The following is a 20,861-nucleotide window of genomic DNA, read 5'->3' as shown; positions in this document are numbered from 1 at the left end:
GTGTGTGTGCTTGTGTGTTCCTCGAACTCTCTCAGGTGATAAATGGTCAGCTGGTGTTCTCGGTGACCCGGGGCTCGACCAGACCGGTGCGTTTGCGGTTGGATCAGGTTCAGGTGGCAGATGGCCAGTGGCACGACCTCCAACTGGAGCTGCGAGACGTTCGCAGTGGCCGTGAAACACGCTACGTCGCCACGCTACGGCTTGACTTTGGACTCTATCAGGTAATAATAAACATGATATGTGTTTTTTTTAGAACTGACTGAATGTTTAAGCAATAATAGATGGAGGGAAGTTTTTATGGCCTCAGAAATGATTAAAATATTGTAAATGCAGTTGTTAGAAGTCTGTTTTGCCCTACAGGCACATATTTAAATGTAATAATGAATAAGGCTGTTTTTAATCATATCTGTTTTTAAATAAACTCTAAAAGACTTCTCTAGTCTAGTCAAATCTACGATTTGAAAGGTTTGAAAAAAGCATCCCCCCCCCCCCCACACACACACACCCCTCCCCTCTGTGCTCCTCCGAGCTCGTATCGTTCTCCCCTCGCAGCCTCCCACCTCCCTCTTATTTTACGATAATAGTTCAGCGAAATGTGTTTCTGAGAACTTTTTAGGCGAGAAATAAGCTATGCAGTTGCTGAATCTGTCTTTATTTTAGATCGACAACGGTCAGTTTAAAAGATGATGGGGCGGCTCCAAACTCGCCGCTCAACGCTGGCATTACACGGCTTCTTACATAGACAATGAATGGGAACATTCCCTCCGCTATGAACTCAGGCAGGACGCCGTTTAGTTTCCGGTGTGTCCGCGACTTCCACAACATGTACAAAGCAGTAATAGTGTTTATTACGGCCACGAATGATGAAACATTATTGGTGTAAATGCAGCGGGTGCCGGTCGGATTTCTCTCTCACCCTGACCTGCAGCACGTCCCCGATCCCAAACCCCCCCCCCCCCCCCTCATAATTCCTCAGCTCCTTAAATCTTCATTTTTGCTCAGTTGGGAGGTTAAACCTTGTTCAAAATGACACTGATGTCCTTTGCAGTGTCAATCAGACCCCAACTGTTGGCTCCCCTCTGTAAAATAATTCTCATCTCCTCATTCATTTGAAAGTCCTTGATCATCTTATCCCGGCAAATATCTTGGAAACTAAAAAGGGAAAAGATCTTTTCTCATTCTATATTTTTACACAAACCTTCCTCTCTTATTTTCTTCCATGTGACTAATCTTTTCATCCCTATATTGACTATCTTGATGTGTTATATTTATATTTACGTTTTCAGATCATCAAAATTCAAATGGTGGCTCAATATTGAGTTTTCAGACGACTATTAATAACAATAATCTTTGCCCTTCCTGTCTCCATCAGCCCTCTTACCGCTCCCTCTTTTCTCTCCCCATTAGGGAACAGTGATAGTGGGAAATGAGATTCATGGCTTGAAGGTGAAACATCTGCATGTGGGAGGAGTGTTGGGCTCAGGAGAGGTTCAAAACGGGATAAAAGGATGCATACAGGTGAGGATGGATGAATTGTATTTTCTAAAATGGAAGAAATTGGTTTCGATAGAGTGATTAATTCATTCAAGCTGCTGATGTTGCTTCTCTGTAACGTAGACCTCTCTCTTTTTCTGTAGGGCGTTCGTTTGGGGGTACGGCCTGACGCCCCTCCCCTGCCTCGTCCGTCAAGAGCTGTCAAAGTGGAGACGGGCTGTAATGTTGGCAACCCCTGTGTCTCATCTCCGTGCCCCGGCCACAGCCGCTGTTCTGACCAATGGGACCGGCACACCTGTGTCTGCGAACCTGGTGAGTGAACAGAGAGAAGTGCTGGTGTTGTAGATGAGGTTGAAGACGTTGTTCTTTAGGAAAGGAAGATCCCAGTGATGAACTGACACGCTACAATATGAGGCTCTCCAATGTCAAGCCAGTTTGAGAGATTGGCATTTTTATTGTTCAGGAAAAATTATCATGGTTGTTTGGAAGATGACGTCGTTGCCATGATGTCAACTGTTGGTTTGTGTACTTCTGTTTTGAAGCATCATCTTGGCATTTGGTCTGTAGCCTCATATATGCGGGTTGAAAACATGAGGAACTCGAGTTGTAGTCTTACCCCCTCGAACCAAAGCAGCCTCCGATGATGCAAATTGACGATATTCGCTGAAAGCTTAATGCAAATGGTTGAAGTATTCCTTTAATTGATTTATGGGGGATTAGGGGATTCATTAATTAACTTAAAAGCTTATCAAGTTAAAGACATAATTTAAGGCTGGTAAAAAGATGTGTGAGAGGAGAAGATGAAAGAAGCAAGCTGACTTGGAGAGACAGAAATGGTGAATAATTATATATCTGTGTAGGTGTGTGCCAATGCTTTAACTGGGTTAAACAGATATTTGGGAACGCATAATGAGTTCTCAACCACTGGGACCAAGAAAAAAGGAGACTTACTGCCGGCTAACTTCCAAAATCTCCTTAGTAAGGTGATTATAATGAGGTGGAATTAATGTGGAGGAGAAAAACCTGATTAAAAGAGATGGAGAGGAGTGGAGAATTAAGAGAAGAGGGAAAACACAACATATAGAGAGACGTGGAGAGAGAGGAGAACTATGGAAAGATGAAAAAGAGGCAAAGGAGGAACAGAGAGACTGAATATTTGAATGATTAATGAAGAGAAAGCGGCGGGTGACAGAAGTAGTGTAAAACAAACACCAGAAGTTTTGAGGCAAGAGGAAGAAATGAGAAGAAAGAGGGCACGGGAAAGTCAAATCAAACAGCCTGAAAACACTGATGACACATTTGGGAATAGATCCACACACAGCTGCCATAAATGCACACAGAGACATGTAAAGCATAGCACGGAGAGAAAATTACCATGAGGGCAGCGCACAGAGAAAGAATCGTGAAAGTGGAGAGGATGAAGAGCGATATTTGATATTTATTCAAAGCTCTATTAGCAGCTTCTGATGCAAAGACTGCAGTACAGTACTACAGGTATTGATTAAACAGACTAGACTAACCAAGGAGATTATTTATAGTCTTGATTTACAAGAGGGACAAGCCAATAGATTGAATAGCAAATTAGGAGAAAAAGAATCACATGAAAGACAAAAAGAGGGGAGAGAAAAAGTAACCTGTTCACGTTTTCGTACCACTTTTTCACAATATATTGATCCTTTTACTTGCAGTGCTTTTCAAACAGCAATACACCCAAAAAAGTGTGCTTTGTTTTTGGCTTGTGACACTAAATTTTACTTGAATTAAAAAAAAAAAAGAAACAAAAACAATATACCATTGTGTTTAAGTGTAGGCCGTGCTTGGCCAATCACTTTGCCGCCTTGAAACACAGAAGCGCAAACTAGTACACGGTAGTCAAGTGGCTATGCTTAATAAGGAACAGCTGCGAACCAATGCGGTTTTTCTTTTCATTCGACTAAGAGTCAGTGACTTGATGTGGTACGTTGCGTTTCAGCTGCAAATGCCTGAACACGACTACCTCAGCACTAAAGTTGTACTCCAGTGTCTACCTCCAGGTGATGGAGGAGCAATCGACGTAAAGTTTTTCAAGAAAGAAAAGTTTGAAAATGAGAGCAGGAGATCAAACCAGAGTTGGAGGGAGTGAAAGAGGAAGGAGTGAGAGAGAGAGAGAGTGTGTGGAAGATATAGTTTGTTAACTTGAGAGAGCCTCAGGCCTGACAACATGAGAGAGGAAGCTGAGAGGTGCTGCTATCCCCGCAGCATCCTGCATAGCCACAAGCTAATGCTAACACCTTGGAGTTACTTAGAGCACACACACACACACACACACACACACTCTGATGCCTTCACACGCACAAAAATAACTTGCAACTTCTTGTGCATCCACTTATTTGCTAACACACACACTCACTCTCTCTCTTACTCATTATCATTATCTTTCATCAGCACAATGAGCATTAATAATGGAGAATGTTAAACAATGAATGCTGCTCCGAGACAAATCAAATCAAAGTTTAATAAGCGAAGAGAGAGAGAGAGAAAGAAAAGAGTGGTGCATTCTGAATAATTCCCTTTCATGTGTGTGTGTGTTTGTGTATTTTGGCCTGCTGTGGAAACTAACCCAATGACTCTCATGCAACTGCTTTTTAGCACCTTGGATTCATGCAGTGTAGAAAACACACACACACACACACACACAGGTGCTGCATGACAAAGACATCTGCCCTCATATTTGTATCTGTATACGTATGCATTATGTAAGCCTGTGTATGTTTGTGCCTGTATTTACTTGACAGTTGCTGCCATTCGCTACGGGCTAATTCACTGCAGTGAAAAATCTAATTTAACTGAATTACAGCCATGTTAATCTATGTCTGCTTGAGTTCCCCGAGCTGTTTAAAAACCAACTCCGTCACATGTAGAAAACATATGTTCGTTCTTTGCAAACAGGAACTCTGGTACAGTGGTAATGAGCCATTTATTAACAATTCCTGTTTTTGTTGAGACATTAAAATTGGGATTGAAAACGACACAATATTTTCTTCAGATGGAGTATGTCAGCAAAGTGCATTACATGAGGTTATTGTTGTCTTTGGGTGCCGTGTGCAGCTGCAGTATATTAAGCTCAGATCCTCTGGGAGGGAGAGGGAGAGATTTATGAGTTCAAGCTGTATTTCGTGTCAGATGCTCAAGGTGCTGAATCAGTTGTTCCCGCTGACAAATGACTCCCCACGTAGGAATGGCATTTATTGATCAGGTTTGGTATTAAAAAAACAAAAAATGTACAGGTATTTGGCACCGTTGTGTGGATATATGAATGGTACGTCAAAGATACAGTGGAGTTTTTTCTAAATATTAGAAATCTGCTATTGGAAGGAAGTTTTAACTTTATCGTATATGATTATTCAGTGTACAGTGACCCAAACAAAGTTTTTTTTTTTTTTTTACTTTAATTCATTGGTTTGTCAAATTTAGATTTATTAATTAATTTTATCTTAAACTGGATCTTTATGTCTTGAGCCCTCAGATTTGTTGGACATTTCGTTCCGCTGTTAGATCCCAATGTTTACGAGGACACCAAAATGGATTTGATGTGCTTCATCTTTGTGAGGGAACACTTTCACATACCACAGTCATTGGAACCCCTTCACATTTTCATGGGATAGTTCTGACATCCACAATCTTTCCACTGTCAGAGAGAAGACAGTTGGATGCCCAGAGGATGAATGTATATTTCACTAAACAGATGACTCATGTTTCTTTTCCCGATCGTGGTCTCTTGCAGAAGTCAAGATGTTGTGTACAATAAAGTGTGTGAAGCCAGACGTGAAGCTGTGAGTCACACAGACTGGATGTGCGTACGGCTCGAGAGGCAAAACTTTGCAAATGAGCTCCTGAAACTGGAGTTGTAAGAGACAAAAACACACACATGTGATTTACAGCTCTTTGTTCTTACAGGCTTGAGTTCCTCTCTCTCTCTCTCTCTCTCTCTCTCATATTGTTTTGACAAGGCCAGTGTCATTATAAGCGCCTGAAAACAGCCAGCGCCAAAGTCGCCTCTCTATCTCTGTCAGTTGCCATGGTGAAAGTGTAAGGATGTATAGGGCAGACAGAAGATGACTGAGTGTGTGGGTATGTTTGAGACAAAGCGACAGAAGTGGAGACCAACAGAGTTGGAGACGGAGAGCGGGGGATCACGAGAGAAGGAATAACAGACACAATGCTGTGTGTGTGTGTGTGTGTGTGTGTGTGTGTGTGTGAAAATTAATTGAGAAAAATAATTGGAAATAACAATCTCTGTGATTATCTTAATGCTAGTGTGTATTAGGTCAAAGTGAGAGAAACGTAGATGAAATGAAGAAAACGGTGTGTATGGATGTTTGGGGAGGTGCAAAAGGCCAGTGTTTGGTTTGATTGTACTAATTGCAGTATGTGTGGGTTTTGTAGTTTCACAAAGAACGGAATAAGCGTGCGAGAGAGAAAGAGATATTTAAAGAATAGGAGTCATTGGAAACCTTGGGTGTGTCTAACGCTGCAGCCAAGGCCACGGGCTTGAAAAGCAGAGTGGTTTCCGTGAAAGCAGATGTATTTCTCAGCTTTGTCAGGGAGAAATGCAGACCTGGACGGGCTGCACACACACTGCAGTCACACTTAAGTCTATGGAGGGGTCCTTCTATTCAGTGTTGTTAAATTAAAAGGGCCGACCTGAAAGCAGAGCTTGCTTGCTACAGGATGGGAGGTGATTGTGTGTGAATGTGTCTTTGTATATGTGGCAGAGATCTTTGTTGAAAGTGATCAGTGTAATGTTATGGCCAAAAACAAATCTTATTTTAGAGATTTTATTAAATTTGTTTGCTTTTCACTCGAAGGTTAGTATTGATATGAATATTGACATGAGTATTTTCTGGCTCTGCTTTACCACAGGCGATGCAACAAATACCTTCAATCCCGAGAGCTGAGCTGTATTATGAGGATTCAGCATTATTATTTTTAAATTTTTCGTAGTCAATATTTCCACACCAATATGAATGTAATTTATAGGATTTATTGCTTTTATTTCCATTCAACATTAAAAGTAGAGTGTTGTGTTGTGGCTGACACATAATATTTGAATCCGACTGTTAAGTTCAGGTACATTAAAGGATAAATACACCAATTTAGTCTTTGATGACTTTTTATATTTAAAAGCAGGTCTGGGTGAGAGGCCTTCTTTATTCGTGCTAAATACACCACAAAGTGTGTGTGAAGCACTCTGCTTTAGTCATTAGATTAAAGAGGTGCTTTACGTGGCAGCCTGTATTACCATATAAGAGGCCGGTGTATTTGTGTGAAGTGTCTGGGGATTTTATTGAAGTGAACGACTACTTCACTCACCATTCGGCACAGCCGTACACTGAAGTGCACTGTGGGAATTTGTGTGTTGTATATTGTTCTATTGAAGTGATTTCTTTGCTTTTACCGAGGCACATTTCTGTGCTATTAGGGTTGAAAAGTTTTCACATTTTTTCTCCAATGGTTTGCTAACGCTGACGCCTGCCGTGGCGAGAGGTGTTTTTGGGTTGTCCGTCCTCGTGATCGCTATATCTCATGACTGCGTGGAGGGAATGTCTTCAATTTAGACACAAAGGTCCACCTGGACTCAAGGATGATGAATTAGTATTTTGGAATCCAATATAGGGATATATACTCAAGAACACATTGAACACATTTCTTCAAAACATCCACTTCACTTGCACACTTGTATTTGGCCATAACTCAAAATTTCATGTCCCCATAATGACAATTTTACACACATTTCTTATAGAATACAATTATGAACTGATGACATTTTGGACAAAATCTAGTTAAGTTTAAAACATGTTTGCTGCTGACCAGCCACAACATACCTGAACATCTTGGTTGCCACTCAAGAAAAGGTTGCAGGCCTTACATGCTGCTGATGAGGAGAGTCCACTCAACTACCTGGCCCCACTCAGGGATTTTTTATCACAATTTCAACAAAATAATTGCTCTGTGCAATCTTCTTTGCAGCACACCAGTACCTTTGTTCCATATCTCTGCTCTCACCTCCAGCGTCTGTCCTCTAGCAGGCTCCTATTAGGTACAGCTCACCCTCATGTGATTGACAACCAATTTTAAATAACAAATGACAACCGGTGACTGTGATAAATGACTTGTCTAATTGGTATTATTAGAGAAAATTATAATGATATGATAAAATGGGTCTAGTCATGTTTTGTTTTTGTTTTTCGATGAAACACCCCATTTAAACTCTTTCATGAATTGCAGCAGAAAAGCCTCTTTTTGTGTAAGTCACCGTGATCAGTGTAGTTTTCCTTTAATGCTCAGACTGTAGTTGTTTGTGTGATTTGTTAAAATATGTTTTGTGGTAGTAATTTTGTTTCAAAGGCAGCATTGCTTCGTGGTTTATTCTGAGTGGATGACAGCAGTCATTGAGATGCACAGTGGCGGCGTGTGGTTGGCCTAGCAGCAGTGAGCCGGGAGAGTCTTGTTTGTGATAATCGCTGTTTGATGTTTGGGACTTGTACTTGTGAACTGACAGGTTATTATTGCTGGGACGCGGCTGGGAAATTGAGCTGTGTTCTGCATATTAAGACTTCAATAGTTGTGCCCTCATTTCATGATTGTACATGCAAGGGGAGTTCTTCTGTGTCATTTTGAATGTCTGTGCCTTTGTCATATTTTCTACGTCGTATTATTTTGATCTTCAAAATAAGTCAAACATTTAATGCATTATTTCCACTGGTGAAAGACTAGAATATCAATCAGATGTACTTATCTGTATTTCTAATACTTATCAAAACCAACCTTTTGCTAAGCTTAAGTTCTTTTAATAGTCTAAAACCAACAACAGGAACAACAAAAACTCTCTGCTGTTGTTGTTTGTCTATCTTCCCTATGACTTAAGTGCATTACAGATATAAGGATGTCACACTACCAGGGTTTTAAAATACTATATATTGCCAGTGAATGTTGTCCATGTAGCAGTAGTAGTCTCCCATAAAAAGAGTTCACTGTTTTCTACTCCAAAGACAAAGATGTGTTGCGTGTACAAGATGGTCAACAGGTCCGTTGCTCCAACCATAATGGACACTTCTTTCTCTCTCTCTCCCCCAGGCTACTATGGGAGAGGCTGCACTGACGCTTGCCATCTGAATCCATGTGAAAACGAGGCTCAGTGCCACAGGAAGCCCAGCTCTTCCCATGGATACATCTGTGACTGTGGAGACAACCACTATGGGCAGTACTGCCAACACAGGTACGCACCAAGTGGGAACCTCCAGTGCTGAGAAATGAAAGCCAGACGTGCCAAAAACTGTAGTTCCTCAAATGGCCACTTGAGACTGGCGCCAAAAATGATTCTATCCACTGCTTTGCCCATTTATAGAGTTAGGTTTTGTCATCACTGCCAAGATGGTGACAACCGTGATTCATAACAGCTTTTAATAAAGCTATCGGTGATGTCATGGAGACTGCTTCCATATTTTATACAGTCTATGTACACACACTTGCACACAATTAACTCAACCTTTGAACTCCAGTTTACCTGTGAGACATTGGGTGCAGTCGAATAGTCTTTTTTGCTTAGGAAGGTTCCTAACTGAAGAAGTGACCCGGAAGTAAACAAGTGGCCGCCATGATAAGAGCTGTTCGAATTCTCTAAATGCATAGGAAAGGAGCTCCAATGCTTCCTTTCAGAGCTCCTTTAGCATAGGATGCAACGGACCTTCCTATGCGAAAGGAAAGGAGATTACGCCGACCCACAATTCTTTGCGAGAGCAACATTTAAAGTGCCGCACACCTCGGCCGTTAATGAAAACAAACGATATGTGCATTTACATATTTAACAATGACTTTCATGCAGACATATAGTAATTGGAATAGTGATAATAAATGTGTGGACAGTGATAATAATTTAATGGTATTTTTTTATTTATTTCAATCATGTTACAAATGTTTGACAAAAACGAAACTAAAACCACAAATGAAAAGTAAATAAAACAACGGTCAAACAGGAAGGAGGAGCTGCTGGACCTGAAGCCGGTCAGTGAACCAGCTGTTGATAAAACCAACATGTGGAGAAGTGGACGATGCGCTTTTTGTAGTCCATTATTGTAGTTTCTCCAGCGCAGACGCACGTCAATCGCCGGTGCCGATCATCAGCTGTCAATCATCAGCGGCCGCGTTTTAATGACGTAGCTTAGTGAAAGTCCGGTCGGATTCTCTGAGCACCGCGGTCGACCTTTCCTAAATCCTTTTGAGTTCTCCTATCCCCTTTCCTTAACCCCGTGACGTTTTCCCCAGAGGTCAAGGAATAGGAGATAGGAATAGGAGTTAGGACCTTATTTTTTGACTATTCGACTGCACCCATGGTCTAAAAATCTTTGATGCTGAGCTGAGCTAAGCCGTGGTTCAGTGTGTTTTTGTCTGTGTCTGTGTGTGTGTGTGTGTGTGCGTGTGTCTGTTAGTAGCCTTAGTTCTGCCTTGTTGTCCTACATCTCCAGTGTTGCATGTAATCCACAGTGGAATGAGTGTAGACTTAACAAAATAAAACACACGCACACACACACACACACACACACACACACACACACCAAGGTTATGTGTGTGTTTGTGTGTGTGTGTGTGTGTGTGTGTGTGTGTGTGTGTGTGTGTGTGTATGTGTGTTACACTGTGTAAAGCGAGCGTGACCCTGACTTCACCCCATGCTCCCTTCCTTCCTGCCTGTGAACTCTACACGGCTTTACATTTATCTCATGATCTGTTCTCTGTCTGTGTCTGTCTCTGTGTGTCTGTGTGTGTGTGTGTGTCTGTGTGTGTGTATGTGTGTGTGTCTCATCTTTGATCTAGTTGATGTATGTTCACAAAGACACACAGCGGCCTGTTGTCAGCTGCTGATGAAATATACGTCTGCTCTTTCCTTTAATTTCCCCTGATTCCCTCTCTCTCTCCCCGCTGCTGTAATTTTCTTTCTTGCCTCTTTAAGGAAGACGGCGAAAGTAGAAGTTTGGCTCATTAATCATCATCCTACTAACGCAATTTATTCAACTTAATCAATCAGTCGAAAGATTATCATATTGATGTTTCAATCGTAGTAATTTTCAACATATCATAAATCGTAAATTTTTTAAATTTTCATCGAAAATGTTAGTTGTTTTTAACTCCTGATCAGACAAAGTAGGTGCTTTAAAGATATCAGTTTGTGCTCCAGAATATATATGAATAAAAAGTAATTGCTGTAGCCGTGCAGTGTTCAAGTGTGTTAATGAGAACTATCATGTTAGCTCTCTTTAACAACAGTTACAACTAATTTCTTATTTAAGACGATTTATCAGAGCACAGCACCTGTTAAGAGACGCAGCCTCTGTTTAAATGCGCCACCTTCCCCAGTGATGTTAAATCAAAGCATTTGCCTCTCTGGATGTTTTCGTGTTGCCTTGTGAGCCCTTTAAGCCACCAAAAAGACACAGCGGGGAGAGACGCTTCATTTGGAACAGTCGGGAGACAGAAACAAACAAATCTCTGGAGAAATACAGTCAATCCTAATGTTCTATTAAGTTCGCTGATATCTGAATTACCTCGTCTAAGCTCCCCGTAAGGAGCAATGAAGACACGCACACAAGAATCCTCATTGAAACGCATTCATCTCCCCATTGATCCATTAGACATCGAGAACAGACGATTAAAAGAGAGCCGAGCAAAGAGAACGAAAGCTTAGTCACATGTGGAATAAACTACAGTGATCAAGTTTGAAGTTCATTAGTTTAGAAAACACCGATTTTAAAATGAATTAATAGCTCTTTTTGTGTCAAAGCCAAGGGCATTACTTTATATTTTGGATAATAATGGTCAAATCTACAGTATGAAAGGTGTCATATTTGAACTCTGGTCTTTCCTGACCTATCCTCACTCCCTTTACCTCTAGTTTCTTTTTGCACATTTCAATATCAATATCTTCTCGTTTTGATCCCTCACTTTGCTTCCTCCATCTCTCTTTAATCTCTTTGTTTAATTATTTCCATACTGATTCCGCTCACTTGTCTGATTTTACCGGTTTGTCTGTGTGCGTAGGATTGACCACCAGTGTCCCAGGGGTTGGTGGGGAACTCCGACCTGTGGACCGTGTCACTGTGACACTGATAAAGGCTTCGACCCCGACTGCAACAAAACCAGCGGACACTGTCACTGCAAGGTGATCAGGAAAGGCACACACACATCGTGGCTTTCAGGCGTTTGTGGATAGAATGCTGATGTAGCTATACTTATATATATATATATTTTGTGACACTTGGCTAATGTAAAGAGTTTGTTGGAAGCAGATTGTATGATTATTAATAATTATAGTGCAGTACCTGCCTTTATTTCTTCAGCTGTAGATTTGTAGCATAATTCACTTTTTTTTTAGCTTTTCTTCATATAACAGAGCTTTTAGACAGTAGCTCCTCAAAGCTCTATTGAATGGTTACAGACCTGCTGGTATAAAGTTGTGTATTTTTACATCATCACATTGAATACTGTTTGGATTACTAGGCTTTTAGTGGTGTAACTCTAAAGCTCACTTTGGTTTAACCCAGACTCACAGTAATCATCTCACAGTCCGATAGCCTGACATGCTAAGCCAGACAAACGATATCAACCATGACACGATCATGATCCCTACATATTTATATTTCTGGCTTGTCTGAACGTGTGAGTGAGTATATTGATATGTTTGTGTGTGTCCAGCATGTTTAACCCTGTTTTATCCCGCCCTTAATCTGATCTTTTGACCCTAATCTTTAATCTCTGATATTGCCCTTGAACAAAGTACCTAACCTCATGGTATCCTGTGCCCTTTGGCTCCTTGTTCTTAATTTTCTAAAAAAAAATTAAGCTTGAAATAAAAGATTTATTCAGCTTTTCATCCTCACAAGATAAACTTTTTTTTAATTAAGCCTTTCAGGTTGAGGCTGACTGACACACACAACTCTGTATTAAGTATATTAAGTACATTGCACATCTTAAGCATTAACAATTAATTTAATTATTCTGAATGCCCCTCAATTAAATTAATTGCGCTGAGCACAAATTTCCCATAAACACGAGTGTTATTCTCTTAAGTGGCAAAAATGATGATCACGTTGAGGGGATTTGACTCTGGAAGCAGACTGGCTCTGTCTATGTTTTGGACCATAAGGAAAAAGCAGATTACTAATGTAACATAACGCTGCTACAGGCGGAGATAACAATGTGTGTGGAAATTAAAAACGTTCCTTAAAGGTCCCCTCAAGACATGTTGGAAGATGTATAAAAACACTCAGGATGCTTAGAATAATAATTTGGACCTGATAAGTTGTTTTTTTTTCTCTCACAAAAATGTTCAATTTACTAGTTGGATTTAAATAATTCAAATGATAGTCCTCCTCCTCCCATTATACAAAATCCAGAATCTATGAATATGTAAATAATTCTCTTGTCAGGATTTGAACTACTAAATACAAAAAATATAGATGGATATGAAAACAAACTTTGCACATACATTCTGCATAAAACTAAAGTTATAATAAGCAAAACACATTTTTGAATAAAGGGGAACTTTAAAAAATGAAAATAGTGGCGTTGCACCATCATCCTGTTTCTATTTCTCCCTAATGCATGTGGTGATGTAATCGCTGACACTATTGTGTGTATTCAGGAGTTTCACTATCATCTTCGGGGCTCTGACGCCTGCCTGCCATGTGACTGCTACCCGGTGGGTTCCTTCTCGCGGTCATGTGATCCAGAGTCAGGCCAGTGTCAGTGCAGGCCCGGCGTGATTGGTCGCCAGTGCAACGTATGTGACAGCCCTTTCGCTGAGGTCACAAATTCAGGCTGTGATGGTGAGAATGTTTGCATCCTTTTGTTTCAGACTTTTGCATTTCAAAATGACTGGTTCAGCCAACGGAGGCTACATCATTCATTTATTTGTCCATGTGCTCGGCATCACATGTGAAACACTGCAAACTGTCAGAAATGTAATTCACTGCATTGTGTTCTCATAACAAACAGTAAGTTGCCTTGCTGGAGGTACTGAAATATCTGAGTTCCTTGACAAGAAGGCCGAAGGATTGACAAAAATGATCCACTCTTTTGCAGAGCTGGATTTATTATGAAAACTTTGTCAGTGTTGTTTTCCAGCAATAGCCACAATAATGTGTTACCTTCTTTGTTTCTCTCTTAGAAATGTCACAGAGAACTGTATCTTGTGTAATTTAAGGACAATATATAATTTTCACGATGGCTTTAAAGCCAGTATATTATTTATGGAGACAAAAATACATAAAAGAAAAATAATAAGGCAACTTTGACCATATTTAATCATGACTGTAATAGGATTTCACTTTCTTCTTTTGTTTTTTCTATCAAAATGGTTGTGTTTATCAGACTTGTGTCCATGTCAAGAATAACAAATTCTAGACAATATTCATCTTCCAGTTAATTCCACGTATCTGTTTTTCTCTTGTGTAACTTTCCCACTTTCCATCTAGTAATGACCTCCTTTCATTTGTAGCTGGTATTTTATCCTCATTCGTTTGAATTCTCTTCTCTGCAAGTAAAAAAATAACAATCATCCATAACATTTTTGACTTTTTGTTTTTATTTGAATCAGACTGATAAGGATGATTTTAAATAATGTTCTTTCTCTCTGCAGTCATTTATGATGGTTGTCCAAAGACCATCACTCAGGGGATCTGGTGGCCTCGCACCAAGTTCAACCTGCCTGCCGCAGTGCCCTGCCCCAAAGGCTCCATCGGTCCGTACACACTCATACACACAGACATAATGCATTTAAACATGTGCATATACTCACAGACATACTGGTCTTCCTGTTTCTCCTCCTTGCAGGTGCGGCCATCAGACACTGTGATGCAGAGAGAGGCTGGCTGGAGCCAGACCTCTACAACTGCACCTCACCTCCATTTGTGGAGCTCAATGCTGCTGTATGTAGAGTAACACCACCCAAAACATGCACCCTTTAAAAATGCTGAATGCAGGCCAAATCTAAGATGTGCTGTGATGTGTTGTTTGAACGCCTGCTTTACCTTCTCCAGTTTCAAACCGTTTTGGAAACCCTCCGTTGATAGTTGGTTCTCAACTTGCAAATTCAAAAGAGAGTGATGTTTCCCTTTGAGAACAATGGGATTTACTCCCGTTTAAAAAAATCTCCACAGTTTGGTTGGGACACAATTCCGATGAAGTACTTAAATGCAGATATTTTACATGTGGAAGCAACTTTGTAGCCAATTTTCTGTGCATTTTAATATTGTAATATTAAATCCCAGTTTTTCTTAAATGGTTGTAAAAAGTGGATAAATTAACCTTTTCATGTTTCCTTGCTGTCTGTTTATTTAGCTTGATTCTCTGGAGCGTAATGAGACCGAATTGAACACCATCATGGAGAAGAAACTTGCCCACCAGCTCCGTGACGTCACCGAGTCAACCGCCAGACTCTACGGCAATGACTTGCAGATCGCTGAACGGCTGCTGTCCCGCCTCCTGACCTTTGAGACCCAACAGAATGGCTTCGGACTCACCGCTACTCAGGACGCACACTTCAATGAGGTGAAACGAAGATCGCATAATTCACTTCTCCTTTTCAGTTTCTTTAACCAAACACAGACTCTCTGTGTGTTTTACGCTGACGTTTGTTTGTGGAGATAATCTCCAGGTTTTTTGGGGGTTTGATATTCTACCATCACAACTGGATATTAGATTTATGAATATGTTATTGAAGATGTTTTAGAACTAAACCAGATTTCCAATCTGAAGTCCATTACTAACGCCAGCCATCACATCTCTGCCAGGAGACATAAAATAACGGGTGTGCTTTTTAAAGCTGTAGATATGATTGATATAGAGTACCTTTTATGAGGTGACGAGATAGTACGGCAAGATGTCTTTCCTCTGAAATGAGAGGGAATGTTGCTATGGTGATGCAGTGACAGTACCACATGAAATACTGCAACATGTCATCTTCCCATATTAACTGGCAGTCTCATTTTACCTGATATGGCAGGAGCTGACGCAGGATCATTTTAGCATGTTGGCGTTTTGACATGCAGGCGCTAATAGAGATCTCCATATCATTTTTATGTGGATATTTAGCCTACACAACCAATTTGGCTGACAAGAAATCAGTTTCCCATCCATCATATATAAAGTAAAACCCCCATCTTGCCTGTTAAACAGTGATGTGAAATGTGTTCATAATCAATATATTTTTCATTCGCAAAGAGATTTCTTGTATCAAATCTTCAATGAAAAAAAAAAGTTAAATCTGTGCAAAAATCTATTTATTAAGCGATCTTTCAGTCGGAGACCTTCTTCAAGGCAAGAACAGGTAGCAAGTTAATGCATCAGTAAAAAAGATTAAAGGCTCATTGATGAGCATTAACATCAGTTGAACTTGTGTGACTAAACATCAATTGAATTGTAGTACGTTGACTACAAGATAAAGGCACAGTTTCTATAGAGAAAGTCAAGAAGCACCAATGACATTAGATTAAATTAGTCCAACTTTTCTCCCTGTCATTTAAACACACTTTGTTACAGTACAAGTATTAGCAGTAGTAGCAGTAGCAGTAGTAGTAATAACATAGTAGTAATAGTAGTAGCTAGGGCTGTGTATTGGCAAGACGCTGTTGATATTCGATGTTGGGTTGCGATTCAATTTATTGCGATGTTTTGTGATGCTATAAGCAAGGCCACAGGTTTTTTCAATCCAATTTGAAGAAAACTCAAAATATAAAGATTACTCCACCATACGCATAAAATCTGTGTAAAGAAAAGTGTTCTTTTGTATTCACTCAGAACACCAGGATCTGGATTTGCATTCATTACATCATGCACTTTTTCGGCCACAAATCTTTGCATGTAAACTATCGATTAAAAATATATAGTGTTTTTTAAAAATGTATACAATATCACAAGGCATAATATCCTGATACTTTAGTGTATCAGTATTTTCTTACACCTTTATTAGTAATAGTATTAGACGTAGCAGTAACAGCTCATTTATGCAGCCCAGGAGGTGATTTATTCTAATTGGGCCCTTGCTGGGCAGATAAAAAGAAGCAGGGAAGCATTTAATAATTTATAATAGCACGGCGGATTTAGCCACCTGATGACAACTGTAGCCACAACTTGCGGTGCTAAAATCATTCGTTCTGTCATTGTTATACAACTAAGAACATAGAAACTGTGGGTGTGATAGTAGCATCCTATAGTTTGACCCACAGAATGTCATCTCTGTCTTTTTTTTTGTAATCATATGAAAACCAATTTGAAGATAGAATGGAGCTTTGATACAGTTTCATTAATGCATTTTTTTTTCTTTACAAAACTCCCACAATCAAAGGAATTAAAAAAAAAATATTCCAACATTATTGGGCCAGCGACCTTCACTCTGTTTCTCTACAAAGGGAGAACTTCTTATGCTTTATGGCATGAGGAGTAGTAGTTACACATTATCTTCTATACTGTACATTTTATGGGTTATAGTGAGGGAGTGAATCTATTCCCTCTTGGGTGAACAATAACATAACAAGCGCTCACATTTATCTGATTTAATGCATACATGTCACACACTGAATTCCCACAGACACACTGCGACTCCAGTTAAGACACTATGAACACAAGACAAAGGTTGGCATCCTGAGTAAGTGTTCCCTTACTCCCTCTTCTTACAAACAGGATCTGTTAGAGACTCATTAATGATAAAGTTGAATTAATAACCAGTGTTAAATTAGTTTTTGTTTCACACAAACGAATTGCTATCCAAACCTAAAAACATGAACATTTAATTGAGGTACTCAAACAGTCAGAGCGGAACGCTTAATACAGTCCGCCGCTTCGTGTAATCAATACATCATCTTTGGCTAACAAGGACAGTTGCCATAGCAACACAGCAGTAGCATTAATGGCATCCTGTGGGGGGTGAAATGAAAACCTTTTCCTGTTTAACATTTCACCTTTCTGCTTCACCAGGCAGTAAATCAGAAATGTGTGCATTCGGGGTTTTGCACCTGGCTGGCCGGTTTACATCAAAATATAGCAGCTGTATGTCGCCACAGTAGTCTGCACTATTATGATTTTCATCGTCATTTTGAGGTTACCATTAACCCTCAAAATGTGTAGGTCACTTGTAACCTCAACCTCATGCTGTAAAGAGTCTTGCTGCCTGCTTTTCATCATCGGAACTTAATGAGGCAGCTCTGGTTAACCCTGGCACCACTCAAATGCAGGTGCAGCGCAATTCTCCCCAGTAAAAACATATAATATTTCTGCTAATACATGACACTTAACTGTAAACTGCAGCAATTAGGCCAGACGAACAGGTACTGTAGAACGCAGTTACTATAGTAACGGAGCCCGGTGGCTGCAGAAGTAACAAAGGGAGGCAGAGAGGGAGGAATAGTTTTCACTTCTGGAATGCAGCGATGTGTGGAGGAAGGAAACTTTCATGTTCAACCTGTGATCAGATCCACCCGGAGACTACAGCACCTCCAGACAGGGAGCATGTCACATCGAACAAACTGTGCCACATGTGTTTTTAAATGAGGAGAGAAATATCAGATAATATGCGTTCTATAATATTCACAACATCTGACATTCAATGCTCCTAACAGGTCGCTAATAATAATTTCTCATGGTGAGATCTTGGCAGCATAAATGAAGAATGAAATTTAATTCATTTTAAAGAGGCTTTTGGAAATCTAGTGTGATATTAAGAAATGATTTGTTCTAAATTATTTGCACACATATATTTGTTGGTCATCCACGTGCTGCGTTTCTCCTTCTCTTCCTGTATTACTGTCATCTGCTGCCTCTTTAAAACTCTTCACATCGTTGTCCTTTTGTTAGCCTCCATTGTTTTTCTTTCCCTTTTTCTTTTTGGCAGATAAATACACGCCATATGAGCTCTTGCGGTGTGCAGCCTGATTGGGTGTGGAGCTTAAGATCCACCATCACATTTTTCATGAATAAATATTGGCTTATTTGCCAATCTTAGTGAGGTATTTGAGTTCCTGTTTTTTTTTTTTTTTTCTTTTAAACAAGATCACATGATCAGAGGGAGCAGAAACTAGACTGCGCATGTGTGCTTTTAGGAAGCATTGGAGCTTGTTTGTTCTAAAAGAATATGGATTCATTGCAGTGTTTTTGACCTTCATTAAGCTGTAACAAATCAGGACAAAATCGTTTTGTTTGGTCTTAAAGCATCTGTTGCAATCATCCATTTTGTCCCTTAATCTGTCTCTCACATTTCCCATCTAATCAATTTGTTTTTCTTGTCCATCTTTCTGTGTTTCACGCATCTCTGAGCCAAGCTTAAACTGCTTTCTATGGATTTCTTCCCATTGTCTTTCACTTTTTTCTGACCACATCTGTATCCACAATCCCTGTTGTTGACTCTAAAATTCACTACATTCCTCCTATACTGCATTGTATATCGTTTTCCTTGTTTGTCTGAAGGTTTTCTAGTGTATTTATTCTCCCCAGAGCATTATGTGAGTCTGCAGTGCTTTCAGACGGCAAGGAATCATATCGAATCATCTCTCTCTCTCTCTCTCTCTCTCTCTCTCTCTCTCTCTCTCTCTCTCTCTCTCTCTCTCTCTCTCTCTCTCTCTCTCTCTCTCTCTCTCTCTCTCTCCCTCCCCTCTTGATTTCCTATATGACTCTTTGTTCAGAACATTTTGCATGATTCTGCAGTTTAGACTATAACAGGCTTCAATCCAGAGTCATAATGAAAAGTAAGGAGGTGGAGGAAGTAGAGGGTTTGTTTTTTAGCTGCTTCTAATTTTTGACCTTGTCCTTGTAGTGTCAGTGGATTGGCCCTGAGAGTTACATCAGATTTCTTGTCTCCTCGACCAGCGTCAACAAACTAACGTTCCTGGTGAAATGTCAGGATGGTTTAAAGATATGAAAAGACACATACCGCCCAACCCTAATGCATATGGCTCCTACTTCTGACCAAACTATGCTGAAGCCTGGTTTATTTGCTCCAAATCAGTTGAATGGAAACCCAGCTACTGCATCCTCACAGTCTCGGGATAGTTGTCTTGTCTGCACAGAAAATAGGATCCCCTCTTCATATGCTCTCTTTCTCTTTCCTGATCCAGGACGTTGACACATTTTGTTGCTTTTTCTATCTTATAGAAATATGATCAACATCGACACCTGCTGCAACCATCTATTTATTTCCTTGCTTCTTTTACTTATTGTTCATCTTTCCGCTGCTTGCAGAACATTGTGCGGGGCTGCAGTGTGCTGTTGGGTCCAGGTACGTCTGGGCTTTGGCGGGCTCTCGCCCAGAGTCAGAACCACATCCCGGGCGGCGGTCCAGCTGAGCTGACGGAGCTGCTGGAGCAGTACACCCAGAACCTGGCCCAGAACATGAAGCTCACCTACCTCAACCCTGTGGCGCTGGTTGCTCCAAACATAGGTGAGTTTAGAACGGCTACACACAGTCCCAGACGCTCAGACATCATACAACAGCTAATCAGAGTCAATAAAAGAGACTAAGACAGTATTAAAATCTTAATCTTCGCAGAAGATTCGCTGCGGTTTTCTCGTAATTCTTTAAATCACTGCTGTGAAATCAGCTAGAATGACTCATTGTGAAGCGGGAGATGAACAGCACTAATGCAAATGATGATGGCACGGCCAGAGTGCTGGCAGCGGGACTGAGAGAATTTCACACTCCCACACAAACACACACAGCAGCGAATGCTGCCAGCACATGAACAAACACCCTGAAGTGCTGTAGCTCTGGCTGGCATACATCATTTAGATTGACAGATGCCAAACACTCGGGATCACACACATAGTGCAACAGACATGAATACACAGACACAAGTACACACTCTGATAGACTGGAGTTGATGATTAGTCTCAGACACACACACACACACTGATATTCTCTCTCAAACTATGCATCAGCAGGTTTGGCTTTGTGACTGTTAAGTTTCTGGCATCCTGTCACTTGTACTTTTTGCTCTTTTCCACGTTTTTCTGTCACTTTAGCAGTGTTGAAAATACTTTTAAATAATCCTTCGCCACAGACAACGAGAGGTGTCGAAATGGCAACAGCAGCAGCTTTGGAAAGGATCAAACCAGACAATGAATTCCACACTTTCAGCTACACAAACAATTCCTGTAAAATACCATCCAACCAAAACTCATGAAACTCATCAAAGTTACCAACTACTAAAAGATTGCCTCGCCAGCCCCTTCCATTGCAGTTTGGGAAAACAGTTAATCCATGACCTGTAATATATAAAAGAAATATATAAAAATATAAAATAGGCTTACCTTTTTTTTGGCCAACATGAATTGCCTGTTTTTATTTT

General features: G+C 40.3%; 1 protein-coding gene across 1 annotated transcript in view; it reads left to right on the top strand.

The window, feature by feature from the left end:
- Positions 1-20,861, top strand: part of celsr3 (cadherin, EGF LAG seven-pass G-type receptor 3) — a 90,989-nt gene that overhangs the window by 51,015 nt on the left and 19,113 nt on the right. The window contains exons 12-21 of the mRNA XM_084014738.1: positions 36-221; positions 1,408-1,518; positions 1,638-1,806; positions 8,611-8,752; positions 11,566-11,686; positions 13,169-13,352; positions 14,165-14,266; positions 14,359-14,453; positions 14,866-15,075; positions 19,756-19,954. Coding sequence (XP_083870864.1) covers positions 36-221; positions 1,408-1,518; positions 1,638-1,806; positions 8,611-8,752; positions 11,566-11,686; positions 13,169-13,352; positions 14,165-14,266; positions 14,359-14,453; positions 14,866-15,075; positions 19,756-19,954 — 1,519 coding nt within the window. The remainder of the gene's footprint in view (positions 1-35; positions 222-1,407; positions 1,519-1,637; positions 1,807-8,610; positions 8,753-11,565; positions 11,687-13,168; positions 13,353-14,164; positions 14,267-14,358; positions 14,454-14,865; positions 15,076-19,755; positions 19,955-20,861) is intronic.

This window comes from Eutrigla gurnardus (assembly GCF_963514095.1).
Source record: "Eutrigla gurnardus genome assembly, chromosome: 8".
Lineage (NCBI taxonomy): Eukaryota > Metazoa > Chordata > Actinopteri > Perciformes > Triglidae > Eutrigla > Eutrigla gurnardus.
The sequence above is the reverse complement of the archived record's forward strand: the minus strand, read 5'-3'. Positions and strand labels throughout refer to the sequence as shown.